Raw genomic sequence first — 26,062 nt, 5'->3', positions numbered from 1 at the left:
AGTAAAGTTCGATGGACACCCCTAACTCCATCGGCAAATCGTAGTATTTTACTATATTGTAACACAAATAGTCGGTCAGATTGACTCTTTTAGTCTATGTGTATATATATATATTATACATGAATTATAGATATATTATATATTTGCTGGCTATTTTCAGTTTAAGAGTTTAGATGTGCGGCTATTTGGGTTAATTCTTGAGGAATTTTCAGAAACCACTATTGTTTAGCGGTTATTAACTTCATATAGCTACCATATATATAATTACTTCATATAACTACTATTTAGTTGTTACACAACTGTATTCACTGTATTCGTGTTATTGTATTTATGAATACAGTAGTGGAATCCGCCTAAAAAAACAGGGGAGTCCAGTTGTATGACTGTATTCGTTGTATTCGCGCTACTGTATTCATGAATACAATAGCGAAATTTTGCCTAAAAATAGGGGAATCCAGCTGTTTAATAACGGAAAGAAGATCAATTAGCTTGTATCACTCCTAATTTAACTCAACAAAATCAATTCTACATAAATTTCGCTGCTACTGTATTGTATTCCATGTATTCACGTGATTATATTTATAAATATATTGAGGTAATCAAGAAATACGGTGTATATCGTTGTATCCAATTCAGTTGTATATATTGTATTCAATTCACAAATATCCATTATTCACTATTATACATTGTATTCAATTCACCGTATTCAATTCAACTGTATTCAAACAACAAAAAATCACAAAACACAGTGATATTTAACTGTATTAAAAAAATACAGACCTTCGGAATACATAAATATAGGCAAAAAATAATATATTTATACCAAAATATAATATATTTGAGTATATTTGTACAAAATATAATATATTTGTATCATTGTATGTGACTAAATAGCAAAGAAGAGAAGAAAGTTAGCTGGCGATGACGTTTTTCGGCCAAGCAAAATACTGTATAAATTTATTAAACCTATAAATGGAGACGAACAAAACCCGACCCTCAAATTTTCTCCGATGTAACCATGGCCAGATTTGTTCGCCTAAGAAGATGAGCCAATAATGGATGATGACTCCGACGATTCTGACGACGACCACGATGATGACGCCGATGATTCTGCTAATTTGACGGAGAAGAGAGAAGATTGAGAATCTTGTTGATAGAGAGAGAAGGAAGAGGTAGTGAGAAAGAACATAAGTGGCGTATATTGAGAAACTCTCTGATAAAGAGAGAGAAGGAAAAGAGAGAGAAAGAACATGGCATATTTCATGCGTCAATGGTAGGTATAAATAAATATCTATTTTGCTATAAAATAGAAAAGGTAGCTATAAGTAATACTCCATCCGTTCACTTTTACTTGACATGTATATTAAAAATAGATTTTCATTTTACTTGTCATTTTATGCATACAATTTTTTTTATGTTATACCTACAGTATTTATTACTCATTTCAAATCATTTTCTCAAATCTAATAAAATATGCATCAATTAATATGGGTATCATGGTAAATTATGTATTTTATTTATTATTTTTTAAGGGGCGTGAAAAGTCAAAATGTGCCAAATAAAAATGAAAGGAGGGAGTAATATTATAAAATTATTTTGGTTTATAATAAATGGAGTAGGGTATAATAGTTTGGTATATGAGGTAAAATTTCCTTAATTCTTCTTTATTTTGGACTTTATGACAAAGAAGTATTGAGCCCGGCCCACAGTCTGTCTAGGAGTTTCAAAATTTGAATTACTAAACGCGGAATGACTTTGCTTTGAGCCGCGAAGTACCGCCACGTCTCCAAAAGCATGCAAAAATGGAACCGCCGGCGGTGAAATCACCGTTGAATTACCCGGCAAAATGTTTCAGTTATTCTCCAGCTATTACGCTCACAAGTCGCCGCCAAATGCTTCTTCGGCGCCGCAAATTAAATTATGTTCGAACAGCTTCCCTTGCTTTGAAATTTCCCCCAGTGATTAAGGAATGCGAAAATTGTGAAGTCATTGATGCAAGAGAGCGGAAAAGGAAGGAATGGATACACTTTGTCGGCGTCGGAGGTTGTGGTTTGTCCGCTCTCGCCATGCTTGCTGTCAAACAAGTACTCTCTCTCTCTCTCTCTCTCTCTATATATATATATATATATATATATATATATATATATATATATATATATATATATATGTCGCAACTATTTATATTTGGTGACAAGCTGCTTTTTCGAAAATTTGAAAAAACACTTCTTAAATGTTTGTAACTAGAAAAAGCTTTGATGTTACCTGCTACGGAGTTTCGGAAATGTGATTTTTATATGTTGGTGATTGTGAAATCATTTTTGAGTTGAGACACAGAATTAGATAATTCAACTGTGGTACTACAAAACCCTGTCTTATTTTGGACGGACGAAGTAACACAATTAGCTGGTGAGACCTCCCTAAACCCTTAGGGATCACTTCGTTGGCTGCAGAAATAGATATAATCTCGGCATAAAATTGCTCATAACTAATAGTCTAATACAACATTTATAATTCACCGCATAACAGTGTATGTACTATTACAATTCCAACGTAACTAGTACTTGAATAAAATGATTCATTACTATTGGACAATTGAATTAGTGAGCTGGTTGTTTGTTTAAGACAATTACTTTTCTTTGTTTCTTGCATTTTAGTCTAATGTTTGCTTAGGTACTATTAAACTGAGCTAAATTTGAAATTCATTAGGGTTATGTGGTCAGTGGTTCCGATATAATGTGGAATAATGCCATGGGCGCATTGCGAGAAGCCGGTGCCAGAGTGTATATAGGCCATTCTGAGCTTAATTTGAGAAAGCATAATGATTCGATGCCTGATGCCCTTGTTGTGTCAAGCGCGATTTGTGGAGACAATGTGGAGATTTTATATGCCGAGTCTGTTGGAATACCTGTGTGAGTACATTGATCGTAATTTTTTATTGTATTTCTGTTACCCATGTTACACTTAAATTCAGATAGTAGACATGGTATTCTGTTTTTGTAGGTACAAGCGAGGAGCTTGGTTGGGCAGGATCACTGAAAGCTACAACCTCATTGCTGTCGGTGGAAGCCATGGTAATCTTATTTCTGTGGTATTTGCTGAGATCTTAATACGTGAAAAAGTCCATTCTATGTCTGAGCTTTGCTAAACATGGCTACGTTTTTGAGATCGTGAAATTATTCACAATATTTGCTTGTATTACACAGCCTGAAATATGAGGAAAGTTTGTTGAAGTGTGATATGTATTGTACTAGCCATTTCTCTTGGGTGAATCAGTTGTTTGAAAAGAATGTGTATTTTGTAATTCTGTTCAATGTCAACGTCCTTATTTACCAAAACGATCATTTTATGAGATCTTGACTAGAATCACGATGTAATCTTGTACTTTTGAGGATCTGAAATACGAGGAACTTCAGTAGTTCGCTTGTAGCACAAACCATTCCTCTGTTAATCAGCTCTGCCATAACCCTGAAAGTATTGCTTTATTGGCTTAACAATTTGATCTGTGGAAAGTGGAAACACTTCTTGGAGGAATGAGTATCTGCCCTGGTTTTTATGCATACACAAGTGTTTTGCACAAGCATAGGTGGGAAGAAGGATTCAAGGCAGAGAGTACCCGGAAGGGAGAAGAGCAACACTACTGACTGAAGGGGTTATTCTGAGAAAGATAGGAGAAGACTAGGATTAGGCAACATTTGGGAGAAGAGATTTTAGGCTTCTATACTGTAGGTCACTAATATCTGGAGTTCATGCCTGCTCGCTACATTATGTAATTTAAAAAAAACATTTGTTACTAGTGAACCGTTATGTTATTTGCAAAAACATATTCAATTAATAGGTAAAAACTCATGCTATGAGTGCATGGATAGAACTTGTAATGCCTGATCAGATGTTTGGCTTTGAACTATATGATATCTATCAGCTGAACCCAATTCTGGAAGGCCTTTGTACCATTAATGTTTTTGTTATTTAGTCTGGTCGGAATGACTTTGACCTACTCATGATGCAGCCTTTCTTACCACCAAAATTCACTTCTCCTGCTTTCTGTTGATATGTTGACCAATGCAGGGAAGAGTACCACATCTAGTATGCTTGCTTATGTCTTACACGCGATGGGGAATGATCTTACAGCTGTAATTGGGGCTTGGGTACCACAGGTAGGTTTACTCTCTCTTTCTCTTAGAAGTGTTTTCGTACTACTCTGCTTTCTGTGCAAAGATTTTCTGGATATGCCCCTTTGGGAGTTTGTCGATAGTGTTTGCAAAACGGTTTTTGTGCACATTAGAGCATTTGTATTCCATTCCGAGATTTTTCATTTACATGCAAAACTATCTTTTGACGTAACTGCCTTCTGCAGCTTGCTGAAAGAAACATCATCTGTGGAACTGGTGGCAACTTTGTATTGGAGGTACCCAATCCCGTCGCACCTCTTTTTCTTGTGTCTTGTTATCTGCATGAGTTGGTTGTAGTTTGTAAAATTGTAGGAGTCACTCAAGATTAACATAGTTTGTTATTCCTGGAACTCTGATTTTTGTGCTTTTTTATGTAGGCTGATGAGTATGACTGTTGCTTCCTTGGAGTAACACCACAGATAGCTGTGGTAACAAATATAGATTGGGAACATGTAGACATTTTTCAAGATGAGGTCGGTGATTCACTGCTTATAGTGTTAACCAAATATTTTTAATTTAATTTATTTTGTCTTTGGAAAATCACCAGAGTTTTTCTATCTCAGGAAGCAGTTAAAACTATTTTCCAGAAGTTCATAGGGCAGATAAAGGTTGGAGGACATTTAATTTTATGTGGTGATAGGTATGTAGTGCTAACTTTGTTCCACAGTTGATACTTTTCATGGATTGAGTGGATTTAGCTCAAACAGAAATTTGTTGAAGATTTTCAACAATCTTTTTACTCACTCTTCATAGGAAACATCTCCTGAACTAGGACAATCACTACACCATATTTCTTTTCATGCACCTGCTACTACTTCGTTGGTCATTGGCCTTTAGAAACACTATTATGAAGATATTAATGGTCCTCACGTTCTAAGCAGTGTTCACGGTCTACATGAACTTATTATGTTTGTCCTCTGATACATTGATCGTTCTATTACTGAAGGTTCCATTTACGTTTTCTGAACCATTATTTGGTGGCTTCTATTATCCTTGGTTATAGAACGCACAAATTGATTTAATTCTGAGGCTAAAGAAGGGAATATTGAATTTTCATGTCTAATGTAGTTACCAATAATAATTTTCTGATTGGGTAATTACAGTCTAGGTGCGTGCTCTTTGGTCAACAAAATGGGCTCAGACTCTGGTGCTAGTTCAGTTCTTCGCAATGATGCATTCCAGATTTCAACTTACGGAATTTCTAGTTGTAACGATTGGCATCCCTTATCAATATCCCCAAACTCTTGTGGCGGTACCGACTATAAGCTGGTGAGTACATTTGTTCTTTAGCTCTGCCCTTCCAGAAGCACTCATTTTAGGCCATGTTTGTTCATCTTTGATTTTGTTGTCAGATTCTAGAATGATTCCTTCATCACTTCCAGAGATGAAACATACTAGTTTCATGTAATACTGAAATACATTCATTAGTTTTCGAAATATTATTTGACAATACAGGGAACTTGTAGATAGCTTATGACTAAGGAGGTGAAAATGCTTTGCATATTCTACCCTGCTTTGTACTTGAGTTGGCAACTCTATGCTGCATGATCCATAAATTCACTTTTCAAGAAAGTGAAAGAACAATTTACAGAAGCTTAACATAAAGTGAATATCATAACTTCTGTCTTCCTGTATGGTCTACAAATCTGTAGATTATTCTCTCCGAACTTAACTGGAGAGTCCAATTCAAAACAATTCCTGATTTATGTTTCTGTTTCTTCAAAAGATTAAGAGAATGCATCACCTCACAAAATAAAGTGAACATTTGGGAAATAAACTCCTTTCTTGCACCCTCCATCCCAAATAACCTTTGCAATTTGGAGTACTATAAAGTAGGATTGAAGAGTTAAATTTTCTACTCTCAACCAAACACCAAACACCAGAAAACATTTTCCAGAAAAACCAGAAAACAAGTCATTTCCTGGAAGGGCAAAGAAACATTTTCTGTCATACCAAATGCACCCTTAAATTTTGAAAAAGATATTGTATATTTAGAAACTATATAGAAAATATTGTCAGTTTGTGAACTGGAACCATTTAGAACAAATATATTTAAGAATATCAGCCATAGAAAATTAGATTGTGTTTTGAATTTTGCAGTATGCTTCAGCTTACCGAGGACATGACCCTTGGTAAGAGAGTGTGGAGGTCGAGAATTGGGGTAGAAGGATAGGTACTCGAGTGTGTTCCTTGTCCTTACCAGTAGTATTAGTGTTAGTGTTAGTCATGTATCTTCTTAATCGTGGTATTCTATTACTATTTGTTGTTTCTGTTGCTTCGGTTTTCTTATTGAATGGCTGGTGTTATTGTGTGTTACTATGGCCCATTTCATCTTTTCTTGAGCCGGGGGTCTACCGGAAATAGCCTAGGGTAAGGTCCGTACACACTACCCTTCCCAGACCCCACTTGTGTAGTTAACATTTAAACTGGGCTTCTTGTTGTTGTTCTTGAATTTTGCAGCACTGTCACATCAATTGAAAGAGCAATTATACTTTCTCGATTTGATTTTGAGCGATTCAGATTTGCATGTAGGTTAAAAGTCTATATATTGACATGAATATGACCAAACAAATAGATTCTTGGTCTTGTGCATAAAATTTGTTTATGGGGAAATTTTAACTTTATTTCTGGTAAAAATAGTACGGGCTAACTAGTTTTCGGATTGGTCATTCAAAAATAGCCAGCGTTTGCCAAGTTATTGAAAAATAGCCACTATTTTGCTGCAACAGATACCGGTCCAGCATAATATACAGGAGTTCGGTGCACCTGTGTATGAACTTCCAGCATATTATGCTGGAACTCCAACACGCAGAAAGTTCCAGCATAATATATTGGAGATTCGAACACTTGTGTATGAACTTCCAGCATATTATACTGGACCGGTATACTTTGTTGGAACTCTAGTATATTATGCTGGAGTTCAAGTATACTTATGCTGGAACTCCATTATATTATGCTGGAGTTCCAGTATACTTATGCTGGAACTCCAGTATAATATGTTGGAGTTCCAGTATACTTATGCTGGAACTCCAGTATAATATATTGGAGTATTTTCCGGATTTTGAATAGTGTTTTCGTTCAGATTTTTACATGAAAAATGGTTAAATTTCGATTACTTTTGAAAGTGTGGCTATTTTTGAATAACCACTTGTAAATCTGGCTATTTTTGAATTTCTCCCTTATTTCTCTTGATGAGTTTGAAGCCTTGCAACTTTTGTATGTTGCACAACATTCTTGCAGATAAATACAAAAATATAACGGCATAGAATAAAGTTTTTGCTGTCTTTTATTTATACCTAACCCCGGTAGTTATTTGAAGTTACTGGCATATGGAATACCTCTTATATTTGTGCACAGATTGTTGATTAAAGATCTTATTTCTTTATCCAGTTTCACAAGGGGCATCATATTGCGGACATCAGCCTACAAATTCCTGGAGTCCACAATGTTCTTAATTCATTAGCAGTAAGTAAACATTTTTATCTTTTTATTTTTTTTAGGGTAAGACGACATTTAAAAGTTGCAGAATTGTTTTCCTTCTTTTCTTTGTATTTTATTTTATGATCTTTACTCAAATATTTTTGGGTGCTAATGTTAGCGCGTGCACCTACATTAATGAGTATATAATACTTCCTCCGGTCCACAATAGGTGATTTTTTGGATGTTTTCACACAGATTAAGAAATTCACCTTTAACATTAATTAACAATGAAATTGACCATATTAACCTTTACTATCTCTTCACATAAACACCCATATCACATAAACACCCTTATCACATACTCCAACATTATTTACTCCAAGGGCAATGTAGGAATAAAATAATTAATTCATTCTTGAAATCTGAAAAAATCACTTATTTTGGACCACAAAAAAAAAAAAATCAAAAAATCACTTATTTTGGACCGGAGGGAGTATTAAAAAGTTACATCAATATTTTTACCAATATATTTGAGTTATAAAATATAAATTAAATAGAAAAATATAAGTTTATGAAAATGATAATGTTGGTCGAAAGAGGACTTTCTACATATTTAAGTAACCATTTCTAATTGTTTTTAATGAATTTTAAAGTCCTACGAAATATAGCTTCATACATAAATGAAAAGAGGCCTTTTCCGTACTTTTAGAGTATATGCAACTATGTGTCTATCCCACACGTGCAATTATAATGTGTCATTTTAAAAGTACTTATTAAATTTGATGTTATCGTAATTGTAGAAGTTAGGCTATTTATATCTAATTATCGTATTTATTAGAATGTTTATTTACATTTTGATAACATGAATTTTGTAGAAGGCGTGTTTGGTCAAAGGATAATGGATATTCTATTGTATACCAGAGAATCAATCATAATTTTTCACGTAAAGGGCTTTTCTATTTCTTTTTTACTAAGATAATTAAATTATGCAAAATTTATGGGAATTCTACATTCGATAATAAATCTAGAATTAAGAATAAGAAAAATCGAAGAAGTGCCGGTCAACTTTATCGACTTCCGTTATAATTTAACTTTGTCTTTCTCTAATTTCTTTTTTACTAAGATAAAATTAATTGGTTATAGTTATGTGCCAAAGAGTAATTCAAACATACAATAAGTAATAACTACTTTTTACTTATTCTGTGTTAATTGTTTAATTTATGGTATTAATTGTCTTTTATAAATTATTATGTTACATAATTCAAAAAAGAAAAAAAATTGCATAAATACATAAGAAAGAATTTAATGCATAAAATTTTGTCTACGAATAAAAGACATTCAATGTCAAACAAATTGATAGTTTTGTTATTATCATATCCTTATTTGAGTTAGAAATTGATAAGTTAACAACCTTTTTTTTTTTTGTCTTAGTTTAATAACAAACGTAGAATATCGAAAGTGCATGTCTTGATAGTGCATAATCATTTTAAATCATAAATATTGACTCTACCATATTTGTAATTAGAAATATACTGCTTTTGAATTTCTAAATATGAGAACTTTTTACCTGTTTCAAATAAGGAAAAAAATATTAACCAAATTTTAGTTAAAATTAAAGTCCTAAGTATTTAGGTTATAATTAAATGACTATTCCTAAATATTAGGGAATTAATTAAATGATCATTCCTAAATATTAGGAAATTAATATAAATGACTGTTTTGTCTAGTGTGAACTCTATTTTTAAAGGATAAAAAAGTCGAACGACATTTCGCTAAGGGCCTTCGTACTTTTAATATAATATAGATAGATAGATAGATAAACAATGCCAGTACAACTAATCAATTTTGATTATGTTCGAACTTAAATGGGCCCCAAAATGGAGAATAATCTCTTGGCGGCTGATTATCTCATAGTTTAGGCATCTGTTTAGAAGAAAACATGTTTTAGCATGCAAAGTTGTTTCGTTCGTCCACTGCAAGGGAAGACAATTTTTGATGAGTTCTGTTGCTGCTTTTGGACATTCCAACCTGCAGGTCATTGCAACTATCCATGCTCTTTTTGCGGATCAGAAAAAATTTCTTAGTTCCATGGCTTCTTTGCAGCTTCACTTGCAAAAATTTGAAGGTGTTTCCAGACGTTTTGAGAAGATAGGTATTGTACGCGGGTGCCATATTTACGATGACTACGCTCACCATCCCACCGAGATTCAAGCCGTTCTTCAGGCAGCACGCCAGAGATTTCCATTTCAAGAACTTATAGTAGTATTTCAGCCTCATACTTACAGGTATGTACCTGAGAGCATTGTCCTTCCAAATTACAATTACATTGATTGCACAATGCTTGAAATTTTCACAATTTGCAGTCGCCTAGCAGCATTGAAAGATGACTTTGCTACTGCATTCACTAATGCGAATAGGGTTATGATTACAGAGGTATAATCCCACTTTGAGTAGTAAAGCTACTTAAGTGATAATGTTTCTATTTTCCCCTTTCTTTTTCTCTTGGCAAATGAGATGTATTTTTTGTTTCTGCTGCTAGATTTATGCAGCTAGAGAAAGAAATCTTTGGAAGATCAGTGGAAGCGATCTTGCAATGTCTGTAGTTGGCCCGCCATCTGAGTTTATCCCTTCCCTGGTATGAAACTCTCTGCAACTAAGAAAACTTCCTCACGGTTGTAAACGTTGTAGTTACCTCAAAAATTTTGTTGTCCTCTCCTTGTCTAATCATTTGGATATGAGAATAATTCAGTCTTTCAGTAAGTACTGAGTTCCTATTCTTAGGTCTAATTAAAAAATGGAAAATTCTCTTTATGATGGTGGAAGACAGAGAGCTTATCTTTCTCTAGATAACCATATTTATTGCCAATGTTTTAAGAATATGACATCCATTACAGTACTGGATTAGTCAGCTTGAATGGTCAGTGGCAGCTTATGGTTCATCTTGGTTAACCTTTCTTCTTATTTCCTCCCTTTTATGGTGTAAACTTACCAGATACAAGTGCTGGAAATGCTGGTTGATCAGATATCCAAGGATCCCGATCATGAAACTGTCATCTTGACCTTAGGGGCAGGTGAACATTCTGTGTGATAGCCCTTGTATAACAGTATTCCATTGTCTAGGGAGACCATTCTTTGCCGAGATGGAAAAGGAAAAAAAGACAGAAAAAGAAATAAAGGAATAAGCAATAGAAAAAGGCACAAGAATCTTTGGCTTCTTATTTTGAAACTTGATTTTGATATCTACTTTCAGGAGACATAACTGCGGTGGGTCATAAACTACTACTTGAATTGCAGCAGAGATTACTATAATACGCTGCTTTTCAAGATGGCAGCAAAATTTTCGGTTTCTGGGACATGAAGATGCTTATACTTTTCACAGCCTCAAATTAAACGGCTAAAGAAGTAGAGGGTCCTAGCACCGTGCACATTCACCTGCACTAAATAGATGGTGCCAAGTGTGATCTAGGTGATGGAAGATCTAGTCATGCAGATATGATGGTAATGTTTAACTGCTTGAGATCATATCCATCCAATGATTGCTTTCTCTGCTGCAGCAAACACAACAATCAAAAGGAAAAGACCTAGGCAATGGTATAGAAGGGATGGAGTAAGAAAGTACCGCCACTGCACCCCAAGTAGTAGTGAATCCTCTCGGCTGTCACCTGCCAGTATTACCGATCATCTTGATTGTTGGGTATGTATGTCGCCAACAGTGTGGTTTCTCACTTTATGACCACCTCCTTTGCTTAGCACTCATGTGAATCTTGTGGAAGAATATATCAGAGCTTTTAAAAGGTTAGGAGGACGACTATGTACATTTGTAGAGTTATCCTCTCATTCTTAGCATCTTTTTGGGGCATCCATGAAATCTCAGTTCGTAAAGGAAGATAGAGTGTCGTTCTTAGTGAATCACATTATGTTGTAGATTATATAATTTTTTGATATAGTGCTTGTATCTGGGAGATTTCTCATTATTAATAAAATTGTTTACCTAATAAAAAAATGATCACCTCCTTAGCTTATTCTGTAGGGAAGCAGGAGATTTTTCCATTATGTGATATTTTTATACACTGTAAGTCTGTAATTAATTATATTCAATGCTTATGGAAGACCAACCAGGTCATGTCTGGATTGAAGCACCTTGCATATCAATCTCTAGTGATCTGCTGCAAAGAGGCTGCATTCTTCTCTCATTAAGAAGGTATTTACATCCACAGATATCCAAATTAGAACACTTCCTAGGGAATCTTACAGAAATCTACTTGTGAGCACTGATCTAAGCAAAATTTCCTAGGGCATGTCATAGCAAGTAATAGGAACAGAAGGATGGAGTTACAGGCAGGACCTAAACTGAGAGCAGCCAAACTTAGGTAGGGCTACATAATTACAGAGACACAACCAAACAATTGCAGAAAGCTTACCCATAGCAGTGAATTCTTGAGCACCTCTTGGCATTAATGATTCTTGTGTATGCATATCGGCAATAGTTTGGTTTCTAACTTTATGACACCTCCTTAGCTTCTTTTTGTAGAGAAGTAGGAACTTTCCCATTACGTATAGGCAGCATTAGTGATATTATTATACACTCTTTATCAATTCCTTTGGAGGAAGTTGATGACTTATGGAAGTCCAACTAGTTTCTGTTTCGATTGAAGCACTGTGCATATCTAATGAGGCTGCATACTTCAACACTAACACATGTATTTACACCGACTGCTGGGGGAACCTTATTGAAATCTACCTGTGAGCACTGATTTAAGCAAAATTTCCTAGGGCAAAGCAAGCAATAGGAACAGAAGTGGAGATCACAGGCTGGACTTACACAGAGAACAGCCAAACTTAGGTAGGGATACATAATACAGTAACTCAAACTAGATTGGCGGAGAAAAAATTCATATTTCGTGCAAACGCACATGATACAGTGTTCAGCTCAAATCCAAAACAAAAAGTACAAATTCCTAATAACTGCACTAATCTTTGACTATCCAACATAGAATCCTGAAATAGTCACAAGGAAGAATGCAAACCTCAACTCTCTACTATACACAGCTTTCTTGCATAGAACCTTCCAAAAACACAACCAAACAATTACAGAAACCTTACCAAAGCCACTACTTAAATGAGGACTAATATTTTGCTACCGCCCAAAAAACGAGAAGAACCCACGTTTCTTAGGCTCCTCCTCCACCATTACAGCCTCCATACTATCCTGCTCAACCAATCTCCAAGCAGCTTGCTCAAATGCCAAACCTGCCAAAGCTGGTGGCTTGTTCAACACAAGGGGATAACCTCTGTTAGTACTTCTAATAACCTCCGAATCCTCAGGAATCACACCTAATAAAGGAAGCCCCAACATTTCCTGCACATCCAATACAGACATCATATCTTCTCCTTTTATCATATCCGTCCGAACCCTATTCACCATCATCTTAATATCCCTTATTCCATCACATTCCAACAATCCAGTCACTCTATCGGCATCCCTTAAGCTTGTAATATCTGGCGTCGTCACTAAAACAGCTTCATTTGCCGGAGTAATAGCTGTTATAAACCCAGCATCAATACCAGCTGGACAATCAATGATAATGAAATCGGGTGCACCTTCGTCACGGGCTTTTAAGGCGTCCACAAGCCAAACCAAGGCTTTCCCGCCAAACCCAATAGGCAATTTGGATCTGGGCTTGGAAATACATAACAGTTCAAAATTGGACCACCGTTTGTCACGTACAAGGGCCTGATCGAGACGACAATCGCCGTTGAGAACCTCGACAACGGTGTAATTGACCCGGTTTTCTAGGCCCAAAAGGAGGTCAAGGTTACGGAGTCCCACATCGCAATCAATGGCGACGACGGAGAAGCCTAGACGAGCTAAGGAGAGGCCGATATTGGCGGTGGTGGTAGTCTTACCGACGCCGCCTTTGCCGGAGGTAATGACGACGACTCTCGGGGTTTCTCCGGCGAGCTGAGGCTTGCGGTTGTACTGGAGGATGGAATGGATAGAAGGGTAGAAGTTTCTAGAAGGTTTGGGAGTGGGAATGGGTTTTAGGGTTTTGGGGGATAGGGAATTGGGAGGGGTAAATGAGGAAGAGTAGAAAGAGGAGGATTTAGGGTTAGAGAGTGGCTGCAGAGATAACATTTTCGTGTGGAAGAAATGAGAGAGTATTGTATTGAGTGAAACAGAGGAAACTTCAGAAGTGGAAAAACATGTTCGAATGTGTGTTGTTAGCAGAAAGAGGAAGGCGACGGCACTGGGGAAGTGGCAAATGAGGTGATGACTGAAGAACGGGAAATATCTTTTGTGCAGCTAATCTTAATTTTTTTTCTTTTTCTTTCGGCTGTGTCGCATAATTTTGAATGAAGATGCACATGATATAAATATTCAAGTATTTCAATGATTTTATGATGTTTCATCTACTAATATTAAAAAAAAAATATTTGTTTAATTACATCAGTTAAAATTTATTAAACGTGCACTTAAACTTGAATTTGTAAATTAGAAAAGATGATGTGTTACTTGTGGAAGTCGGTTAAATTATAGTACTTAATTTGACAATTGTTTGCATCATCATTGGATAAAGATTAAATTTGCTATGTAAAATCCAAGTGTAATTGAATTGTTTGCATGTGCTACAAAAAGAAGTTAACAAATACGAACAATGTTAGGATGATCTTAGAAAGGCTTAAACAATGTGGGTGTTTGAGTGTTTCCAATTTGTGTGTTTATTTAACATAAAATATAAATAGCATAAAACATGTAGCAAATTCACTTTTCTCCAAAAAGGGATGGTCATGACTCATGACTCATGCCAAGATATACAAGAAAAATGTATAATTTCATATATCTATAAAATTAAATAATAATTAATATGAAGAATAGATGTTATGCGCTCGTTGTTTTAGTGCATGCACTGAGTTGGAAATAAGTTTTTGCCCTCTTGGGTGATGGCATAATGCATTCATAATATGATGATTTTATGAAGCGTGATTTTCTATCTTTTAAAAGTTTTCAAGAATATACATCAATTTCCATTTACAGAGTGGTCTTGAAGTTAAATAATTACACCACTTAATATAGTGAAGAATAAATTACTGTACTACCTGACTACCTCGTGTGATTATTCGAATCGATTTGATTTCCAGTAAATCCAGAACCAAACGTCATATTATGACTTTTACGAGTTACTTTGATCATCATATCTTTATACGATAGAAATCGAGCTCATCTATTGCATGACAGATCGGGGATGAAACATAATGAATTGAAAATCGGCCCTGGGGTTCCATCGAACCTAGGCATGAGGTTAGAACATGCTTCTTTAAGATTATCGAGTTCGTAACCCCAGAACTGACCGCGATTCCGAATTACCTTGAGAACACATTATCGAACCAAAATAACGGAAGGCCAAAATATCCGTAACCGATCGGATATCATGGCGGGAATCTCGGCACGTATTAATGAAACCAATTAATTAGCAAATCATGAGATTTTTTTACCTTATATAGAATTGTACTTAAAGTAAGACTCATCTACTATATAAAGAGGGTCTAATTATTTATAAAGGACATAGTAACACGCATCCTAAAGCAATAAATTATTATTTCTAGTCATTATTATCTTATCACCCTGTTCCAACACCGATTGCAGCATCTTTGACTCGAGGGTGACCAACCTTCAAGGCCAAGATTGTTTCAACCTGTGTGGTTTGCATTTACCTTTTTATCATTTATTTCAATTTGAATATGATTTCTCATTTTTGTATCAAGTTAGATCACGTATTCTTAAAACCGCGTATAAATTCAATTGTTATCCGATTTTGAGGGGTAAACAATATCAATATGATTAGGGATGACAATAGAGCAAGGTGGAATTAGCCGAAGAAGACCCTGGCCAATCCACGTGGCCTGCTTGACGAACGTCAGCGATGGAGACATCGTAAATTGGTCCGCGGGCATCGCGATAAGTCCTCTATTGAATTAGCCCCAATTTCTATAATAATGTTTATCAGAATCGCTAGTTGTAATAGATCCGCAAGGGAGAAGAAGGCTAAGATGCCCCTCTTTTTTTTTAGAAAGTTCGTATAACTTCAAAAGAATCATTCTTTATGAATCAAGTACCATTCAAACAAAGGGTGCATTGCCTCTTTGAGTGAAGAAGAGAGGGGCTTTGTAATGTTCTTTCGCGGAGCCAGGGGCGGCTCGACATAATATGGAGTCTAAGGCGAAAATAAAAAGTGAGGCCTTAAATTTTTGATTTTTTTACTCTTATAATTTATCGAAATCTAAAGAAATTATAATCAATTTTAATTATTGCCAATGTCTAACCAATTTGTTTAATCCTCTCTTGTGTTGTCAAGCTGAACTTCATTGATTTAGTTTTGAAAAACTTTTTCAACAAAGGCAGCTGATATAGAAATTATTAATGGTAATTGAATTATCACTTTTTACCTGATTGAGTTTGCTCATTAGAGTATTCTTCTACTTATACAGTTTCTCTTAGCACTTTTAATTCTAAATATAAGTTGAAACAAATAATATTATAGTAACTAATATGTTTCAAGAGTCATTCAATGTTATGGACGAATTTTAATAGTTAGTTATCTAAGTAGTTTGAAAAATGTCTACAAAGGCACTCAAATAACTTAAAAAAATGTTCTAAACTAACATTGCAGGAAAATCGATTTAAGTTGGGTTGATTTAAAGACAGGAAACAACTAGTAACTACAATTTAAGATGTGTAAAACTTTTGACTATAACTATTTTAACCAAACTAGTATAAGAACCTGCGTGATGCACGAATAATTTGACAGAATATTAATCTTATAAAATTATGATCTAATATATCATATTAACTTAATAAATATTAGTTGTATTTTATTATTTAATATAGTGTACAAAAATATAACACAATCTGTACAAAACTAAAGGATACACATCATATAGTAATCAAATAAATTGTTTGATCCTTTTTATTTTTATTATTGAATTAGCAAATACTTAGTACTATTGATAATTTTCTTGAGTGTTATTTATTTATCTTTTATTTTTTAACTAATTTAAAATATAAATATCATAAAATTATCTCTATCCCCCTCTTTTCGTACATTTCTTTCTACGGTAATACTTATTTGATTAGTTTTCAAATTTTGTAGTTTATTAAAAACTAAAATAATGTAATATTTTTTTACTAAATTATAATTTTGAATTCATCAAAAGTATAAAGAGATGCATATATATATATATATATATATATATATATATATATATATATATATATATATATATATATATATATATATATATATATATATTCATTTTTTATTTTAAAATAGTTTTAAAACTCCAAATTGAAACCACACCCCAATTTGAATTGGCAATTTTTTATTTCTTTATTTTTCGTTTTTATTTTAAAATTATTTAAAACTCCAACTTGAAACTATTCCCCAACTTGAATAGGTAGTTTTGTTTTATTATTAATATTTTCGTTTTTTTATTGTAGCTAATTTAATTTTTTATTTTTTTTTATTTTTTTATTTTAAAATAACTTTAAAACTCCAACTTGAAACTACTCCCCAATTTGAATGAGTAGTTATTTTTTTATATATATATTTTTGTTTTTTTAATATAGCTAATTATAAGATATCTATATTTATTAATTCAAATAGAGTAACAAATTAATTCAAAATTTAATATTTTTTTTAGTTAAAAAGGTAGTTTATTTTATCTTAATAATAATGCCACTTGGCTTTTTGTGGTTATGCCACTTGTCTTAATAATGTGCTTTTGCCTCTCCTTTTATTATATATAAATAATTTAAAAATTCTATCAATAGTGCATAATTATTAAATATTATATATATTATTTATAGATTTTGGGGCCTTAAGTATTTTGGGGGCCTAAGGTTATTGCTTTAGTGGCCTTAGGCCCGGGCGGTCTTGCGCGGAGCCACATACTTCATTTCGCCAATAAATTATGTTGTATAGTTAGGTAAAAAAATGATGCATATATATATATATATATATATATATATATATATATATATATATATATATATATATATATATATAACTTTCATTGACTTTTTTATGAGTTTATTTTTTTATAATATGATTCTGCCATTGCTTACTTGTACTCTGTCTGTGCTTCGCTTAGTCCCATACAGCCTTATTTCACCCAACTCGGTTGTGTTACATTTTCTTCTTGTTTGCAATATTAATTAATATATTTTCAGTAATTTCATTTACTCGTTCAAATCTGAAGCTCTAATTCACCTTTCTTTGTTTGTTTCCCTTTTTTTTTTTTTTTTTACTTTGAAAAAAAAGTGTTCGTTCTAACCTACTAGCTCTCGCATTTTGGAAATCAGCGGCCCAAAGAAAAAATCGAAAACCAGTTGATATGGGTGTTCATGGTTCGGTTTGAATCGGTTTTTTCCTAAAAAGAAACCAAATCAATTAAGTTGGTTCTTCAAATATTGGAACCAAACCAAACCAATTAAGTTGATTTTCTATCGATTCGGATTTTATCGGTTTTTGTCAGTTTTTCGATTTTTTCAGTTATTTATCGAATTTTTTCTTAAATATGAGATATACACTACCAAACACATACTCCGACGACTACATTTTCAACGTAACACTATCAAACCAATTGCTATTTGAGAAATCTATCATTTACCAAGATATATTGATGATAATTGAATCAAATAGTGATGAATAATTTAATTTCTCAATTAATCGATTATTTTTAACATGAAATATATTCTTGTACTTAGCAAAAGAAAACTACCAATCAAACTAGAATATAAAAACAAAGAATTAAATTGTTATAATAGCAAAGAACTAGACTAAAAGTACAAATGACTAATATGTACCATAAAATTTTAGAAACTTTATATATATATATATATATATATATATATATATATATATATATATATATATATATATGTGTGTGTGTGTGTGTGTGTGTGTGTGTGTGTGTGTAATAATAAATTTAAATAGTTATTTCTATAGTCGGTTTGGTTTGATTTTTTCGGTTATTTTTTTTATTAAAACCAATACCAAATCAAATTTGATCGGTTTTTTAAAATTCAAAATCAAAACTAAACCAAACTTAAAAAGTATCGATTTTTTTGGTCGGTTTGGTTGGATTTTCGATTTGGTTTCATTTTTTAGATTTTTATGAACACCACTGCCAACCAGTTGAGATTGAGCACAACATTTTCAGCTAGCGGTCCCCAACTTATATACTAAATATCATATCATCCCTCACCATTTTTCATTTGTGCATTTTGGCATGTGGTGACAGAGTGAATGAGCTCATCCAATCACAGCCGTCCACTTCCAACCATATAATCTTTGATGATTCCCTTATCTCCTCCAACAAATACCCTGTTTCCCTCTTTTTCAAAACAAAAGCAAACTCCTTAGGAAGTAAAAGCAAAAACAAACTCTTTTTAGTAGCAAAAAGCAAAAATAAATAAATCATATGTACCGGCTCAAACTTCTCTTCTTTAAAGTGTTCCACGCACCTACAAACAGTTCATCGAAGCCGTCCATTCCAAGTGTCCTTCCTCACAAGCAAGTTCATAAATTCTAGTAGGGTAGGATGATTAAAAAAAATTTAACTTTTAATCAGAGATTTTAAATTGAGCTTTAAAAACAAAAAACAAATTCTGATAGAGAGCCTTCTCAGTTAGATTAACTATCGGAACTAACAAATTTTCCTTAAGCCACTCATAAATGAGCATTAAAAAAGATCGATCGGTTAAAAATAATTATATTGGATAGTTATATATTTAAAATATATACGAATTATATATAAAATATATTATTATATATTAATATTGTTTACCCTCAAAATCGGATAACAATTGAATTTGTAATTGGTTTTAAGGATACGTGATTTAACTTGATACAAAACGACAAATTAGATTGCAATTGAAATAAGTAATGGAAAAATAAATGCAAACCACACAAGTTGAACAGTCCAAGCCTTGGAAAGTTAGCCACCCTCGAACCAAAAGTGCTTTAATTGATATCAAAACAGAACAACAAGAGAATTATAAGAATTTAAAGAGAATAATAATATATTGATTTGGGATGCGTGTTATAATGTGTTCAATGAATTATCAAACCCCCTTCATATAATAGAAGAATCCTACTTTAGGTACAATTCTATAAAAGGTAAAAGATCTCTTGATTCGCTGATTGCCGATTCGTTATTGATTCGTGCCGAGATTCCCGCTGTAATATCCGACCGGTCACGGATATCTCGGTCTTTTGTTATAATAATAATAAAGTTTCTTCGAGCTCGATCGGGGCTAAGGTCAACTCCGGGATTACGGACTTAATAATCTCGAAGGCATGCGTTCTGACCCCGGGTCCTAGCTCGGTGGGACTAGGGGTCGATCTTCAATCTTTGGTTGTCATGTTCCGAGCCTAACTTGCCATGTCGTAGGCGAGCTCGATTTCGACTGCATACAGATAGTCCCCTCATTTTTTGGAGAGTAGATGACGAGAAACGACATGACCTTTTGATTCTATCTTCTACATCATACGATAGAAATGACAAAACAGTCGAAACGTCTTGTCAGTCAAGTCTTAAAGGCATTAAATGTATGCCAGTTGATGGTCGGCCACTCCTGGATGTGAACCGTCACTGAAAACTATAAATACCCCCTCATTTGTTCATTCAAACTTTACATTCAAAACTTCTACCCCCGTATCTTAGCAATCTCAATATTTTTAAGCACTTATATTTGAGGTCTTTTTATAAGAACTTATGCTCTGCCTTCATCTCAAACCATTAAGTGTAATCTTTTAACTTTCTTTTTTCCTTATTTCCTCTCTATAAAGAAATGGCAAAAATTTCCAAAACCGTTCCCCAAAAAAAAAATCCTTCTACCTCGCGGCCTGCTACCGAAGAAACCGCTTTATGTACAACTGTCGAGGAACCAGCACTAGAACCACCTCTAAAAATGTTCATCCAAGTGGATGCCCGGTCAATGTTGATTTTAAAATTGAAAAGTCCTCCTCCGTACCAAGCCGATGTAAGGAGGTCTCGAGGTATATCTGCTCGATCACCGAAGATATTCTCTCCGAAGTCAAAAAGGATTCTAACTGGGCTGAAAAATATGTGGTGGTTCCCGAACTTGACGAAGCCATCACCACCCACGTCGAGGGATTTTTAAGTGTTTACACTTATCCCTTCACGTTGGGCCCCTTGGACCCGGTTATCATTGATTTTTGCAAAAGATATGAGGTAACCCTCGATCAAATTCACCATTCTTTTTGGAGGATCGTTTCTTTGTAAGTAAGATCGAAGGGTGCCCTTTCACGATTGACCACCTTATGCATTTATACAGTCCCCGACTCTACCGGGAGGGCTGATCAAGCTCGCTCGTCGGGCCAGTAAAGCCGCGTTCTCGAGTATCGATGAAGATATGGATCGAGATTGGCTAGGCCGTTTCGTCCGAGTGAGGACCTCAGACTTGATCCCGACCGAGCACATGTCGTTCCTTGAGAAATGGATCATGAAACGTAAGTATATAATTTTGCTTCCAAGGTTTTATTTATTGCCCTTTTTCCTTCTTTCTTATCGGTGTTCTGTGACAGTGCAACTGTTGCCCGAATCCCAAACGTGCTTCCTCGACTCAAGGAGTGGGTCGAGGGCATAATATCGCAAAGGCCTTATTTCGAGCGCTCGTGGCGTGAGCTTTCAAAGGGCCGATGGGAGGCCCGTTCGCACGGTGAGATCCCTTTTATGAGTAATATGTGGTTTCCCTACCACATAATTAAGTCCTTACTTGTCTTATTTCTGTTTGTAAGTTTACCCAAGGATGTTCAAATGAGGCCTCGATCTAATAGTGATGATTTCCCTACTGAATCCTTTGGTCTGAAACAGGATAAAGAGAAGAATAGAAAAAGGGATCTGAGTTCTCCGGGCTCGGAGAAAAGAAAAACAAAGAGAAGACTGGTGTGCAAGTCCAAAGAAAGCAACAATGCTCGAGCACCACCTTTGGATTCCCTCTATTAGCTGATGGATGAATCTGAAGAAGAACAAGAGGAGGAAACCTTCAATTTGGTATCCCGAGTGTCGACACGACTCGAAGAGCAAAGGGCCTCCGAACCAGAGGGAGGCGATGCCAATCTTTATCGAGCTAGGGAGGCCGAGGAGGAGGTCGAGGCCGAAGCTTCCCGGGCAGTGGGCAGTGGGCCGAAGGAAGCACTCGGTGTGATAGAGATCACCTAGTCACCTTCATTCACTGAGTCCATGTACAATGAGGCTCAGACGGTGAGAGAACGTCCTAATGAGTGAGTCCTCGGAGCGGATGATCCCTTCCGCAACTTCTTTGATTGTGTGGACTCTACGGCTACATAGGGTGTCACCGGGTTGGGAGATTTAGAGATACCGAGGAAAAGGCCATCTTCGGGAGCAAGTGTAACTTCCTTGAGTCCCAAACTGGTCAATCGATTCCCTGCCACGAGCGTGGATCCTAGCCGGAAGCAATTCATCACTTTCTCCCTTCGGAGGATTGCGGGTCCTTTCTGCCCCGTAGGGGTGGCCAGTTATATTCGATGTCTGGTGACCGAGGATGATTAGGCCAAAATAAATGAGATGGATGCACCCTGCCTGTTCAACGAAGCGCAACATGCGTTAAACCGGGTAACTTAAAACATTCCTCATTGGTTTTCAATTTGCACTTAGACTATTTTGTAGATAGCTCTAATATTTTCTCTTCGTGTTTGTAGGCCTCGGTGATTTACCATGAGGCTTTTCTCCGATACCAGGATGAGCTGAAACAGCTTGAGGCCGAGGTCCGAGGGCTCACTGAGAAGATAGATTCCTAGTGACTTCTTAGTGAGCAACGTGAGGGGGAGGCTAAGAGCCTCCGAGCTGAGATCTAGGTGGCTGAGAAGGAGCATACTGATCTGGTCGAGCAGGTAAACATATTTGAGGTTAGTGACGATGAGCTAGGCTCGGTGGCTAATCATCACAATCCGCAGGTCCAACAAAAAATCGATCAAGTAGACCAACTTCGAGTTGAGATGGATGTTGTCAAGGCCGAGATCGACGAATAGAGGGCCAGGATGGATCGTCTGGCCTCGGAAAAGGAGGTTGCTCGGGTGCAACTTACTTTGGCTGAGGTCCAGCTTCGAGCAACAAAGGAAAAAGGCTGAGGTGTAGGCCAAAAAGGTCGAAGAGCTCCAGTCTCGGCTAGGTTCGGCTGCCTCTGATTAGAAAATCATGGCCAAGGAACTTGAAACGGCCAAGTCAGCGGCCGCGGTGGTTAAAGCCGACGCCGATGTGATGGTGGCCCAATATAAGGCTGATGCCGAGGCGGCCCAGGACTATTTGAAAGATAACGTTGAATACGAGAAGCGACAGTCGCGAAGAGAGGCCCTTGAGGAGATTCATGCTCGGGGTTTCGATCTATCAGCCGAGATCGAAACTACTTAGGGGCTCGAGGCCGAGGCCAAGAAGTTAGCATACCCCGAAGAAGAAGAAGAAGAAGAAGACTCCGAGGGTTCCGATGGACCTGGGAGTGGAGAAGACTAGGCTGTTTAGACGCCTTTGTAGAAATTTTTTGCTTTTTATTTTTCTTGTGTACTTTTGTACTTTTGTTAAAGCCACTTGGCCTTTGTAAAGACTATATATAATATACGAGGCTTTTTTCCCTTCGACAGTTTAAGAATTTTTTTTTCCTTTGCTTTATTCTTTATGTTTGCAAATATCGAAATGCCTTAGCATAAAATAGTTTCCTTTGCTTTATTCTTTATGTTTGCAAAGATCAAAATGCCTTAGCATAAAATAGTTAGGTCATGTTCAGACCTTGCCTTTGACATTATTTTGTTTAATGCATCGTGGGGGTTCGACATGATCGAAAACTTTTTTCTCCCCAAGTACTTATGACTTTTTAGATTGTAGTTTGCCGAGGGTAGCCTTTAAAACCGGTTATGAAATTTTTGAAGGCCTTATTTTTGTTACGGGTCCTGTCTCTAAGCCGTTTTAGTATGGCCATAGCATTTTTAGTTCGGGTGTTGCCTAATGGGCTTGTTACCCCAAGTTATCCGGGCTTGCCTAAGATATCAGTCCCCGAATGGGGATGGCCGCATCCTTTAAGGTTCAGGCGTTTCCTAATAGGTCTTGCACCCTCGGCCTTCAATAGCCCGAGCCATCCGAATTTGTTTTTGAACGGCAATCCCCGATTAGGGTGATCGTTTGAACCCGGATAAGGTGGCCCTTGGGCTCGATACCTTTAAGGGATCGTATATAGGAAATTCCTTTAAGAAAAAGAGAAATTCTAAAAGGCAAGATCTTTATCCGCAAGGTAGAAACTTCTTTTTATTCTTGTGCGTGATAGTTATACATGTGTACAAGTTTTGTGCCAGGGCTCAAGTAGTCTATGCGGGCACGATTGATGTGACCGTTTGGCCCTTACAGTAAATACTATTGATCGATCCGGGATCGTTCAATCACAAAGATTCCTTCCTTGCTAAAGTTGTTATCCGAGGGTGATGCCCCCTAATGTTCGGGGCCGATCAGAAAGAGGCCTCGAATATTGTTGTGGTGTTCGATACCGGTTCGTAATCGGCCTTCAATTTTAATTAGCATGATTTACTTGTTATCTCGTTAAAAACCTTGTCGGAAAATCCATTTGGGACAAAATTGGTTCAAGGGAAAAAGACTGCAACGCGTGCTTTCCGGCCTAAAAGTTGTATCGTTCTTTGATGATTCTCTGTAGGTGTTAGTTCAGAATGTAAATAAATAAAAGGAAATGAATGAGATCGTACCTTAGCAATAGTATCGCTTCAAGTGAGCTATGTTCTAGTTGTTCGGTAGTTGCTCACCGTTCATCGTTCCAAGTTTGTACGATCATTTACCGGTGATCTCGATAATTTGATAAGGGCCTTCCCAGTTCGGCCCCAAATTCCATTCATTCGGGTTTTAGGTGTTTAATGTAACTTCCTTAGTACCAAGTCCCCGACATTGAAGTATCAAAGGTTGGTCCTTCGATTGTAATATCTCTCGATCCATTACTTTTGGGCGGCCATCCGGACAAGGGCTGCTTCACGACTTTCATCCAATAAATCTAGGCTCGTGTGCATATCAGAACCTGAGACTTGGCTCTCCGATTTCGATCGGTATTAGTGTTTCGGCGCCGTACACTAGTGAGAATGGGGTGGCCCCGGTACTGAACTTCGAGGTCGTTCGGTATGACCATAAGACTTCGGGCAGGATTTCCTCCCATCTTCCTTTGGCGTCAATTAACCTCTTTATGAGGTTTTGGAGTATGGTTTTGTTGGTCGATTCTGCTTGCCCGTTCCCACTAGGGTGGTAGGGTGTTGATAGGATCTGTTTTTATCTTATGATCTTCGAGAAACTTGCTTACCTTGCTGCCGATAAATTATTTTCCATTGTCGCACACTATCTCGGTCGGCATTCCAAATCGGCATACGATATGATCCCAAATGAAGTCGATGACTTCTTTTTCCCTGAACTTTTCGTATGCCTGGGCTTCCACCCACTTAGAAAAATAGTCAGTCATAAATAATATAAACTGAGCCTTACCGGGTACCCATGGAAGGGGGCCGACAATATTCATTCCCCACTCATGAACGACCACGGTGACAAAATTGAATGCAGCAGCTCCCCGGGCCGATGAATCATCGGAGCGTGTCTTTGACATTCATCATATTTTTGTACGATCTCCTTTGCGTCCTTTTCCATATCGATCCAGTAATAGCCGGCTCTAATAACTTTTAGAACCAATGATTCGGCGCCTGAATGATTTCCACAAGTGACTTCGTGGATTTTCCTCAAAACGTACTCGGTGTCCCCTGGTCCTAGACATATCATGAGTAGGCCATCAAATGTCCTTCTGAACAGGGTTTCGTCTTCGAATAGGCTAAACTGGGCTTCCTTTGTACATAGGGCCCTCGATTCCTTTGGATCCGACGACAGTTTTTCGGTCTTCAGGTATTCTATATATTTATTTCTCCAGTCCCAAGTTAAGCTCGTTGAGTTAATCTCAGTATGACTTTCTTTCACTATCGATCTTATAAGTTGTACAACTTCCCCTGAGTTGAACTCGTCATCCTCGACCGATGACCCTAGGTTAGTGAGAGCATCGGTCTCACTATTTGATCTCGAGGTATGTGTTGCAAAGTCTATTCTTTGAATCGATGCAATGTTACCAGCAATTTATCCAGGTACCTTTGCATTCGTTCTTCTCTGACCTCGAATGTCCCATTAACTTGGTTTACCACAAGGAGGTAGTCGCACTTAGCTTCAATTACCTCTACCCCCAAGCTTTTGGCTAGTTCGAGACCTGCAATCATGGCCTCATGTTCGGCCTCATTGTTAGTCAATTTCACAGTCCTAATAAATTGTCTAACTACATTGCCTATTGGTGGCTTCAATACAATGCCAAGTCCGGACCCTTTTGTGTTCGAGGCGTCGTCCGTAAAGAGGGT

The 26,062-nt window shown here is 36.3% G+C and overlaps 2 protein-coding genes across 2 annotated transcripts; one reads left to right on the top strand and one right to left on the bottom strand.

Annotated features, from left to right (window-relative positions):
- Nucleotides 1-1,726: 1,726 nt before the first annotated feature.
- LOC104089682 (uncharacterized) lies at nt 1,727-13,984 on the top strand. The gene is made up of 14 exons (XM_070197215.1): nt 1,727-2,084; nt 2,707-2,909; nt 3,001-3,071; nt 4,066-4,154; nt 4,355-4,405; nt 4,547-4,642; nt 4,733-4,809; nt 5,273-5,438; nt 7,560-7,634; nt 9,624-9,874; nt 9,953-10,022; nt 10,129-10,224; nt 10,582-10,660; nt 10,840-13,984. Exons 1-14 carry the CDS (start codon nt 1,803-1,805, stop codon nt 10,896-10,898), a joined length of 1,665 nt encoding a protein of 554 aa, XP_070053316.1. The 5' UTR covers nt 1,727-1,802; the 3' UTR covers nt 10,899-13,984.
- Nucleotides 12,466-13,725, bottom strand: LOC104089681 (septum site-determining protein minD homolog, chloroplastic). Its single transcript, XM_009594632.4, has one exon. It carries the CDS (start codon nt 13,723-13,725, stop codon nt 12,727-12,729), a length of 999 nt encoding a protein of 332 aa, XP_009592927.1. The 3' UTR covers nt 12,466-12,726.
- Nucleotides 13,985-26,062: the final 12,078 nt, after the last annotated feature.

Source organism: Nicotiana tomentosiformis, chromosome 3 (assembly GCF_000390325.3).
Source record: "Nicotiana tomentosiformis chromosome 3, ASM39032v3, whole genome shotgun sequence".
Classification (NCBI taxonomy): Eukaryota; Viridiplantae; Streptophyta; class Magnoliopsida; order Solanales; family Solanaceae; genus Nicotiana; species Nicotiana tomentosiformis.
This window is presented reverse-complemented; position numbering and strand designations above follow the sequence as displayed.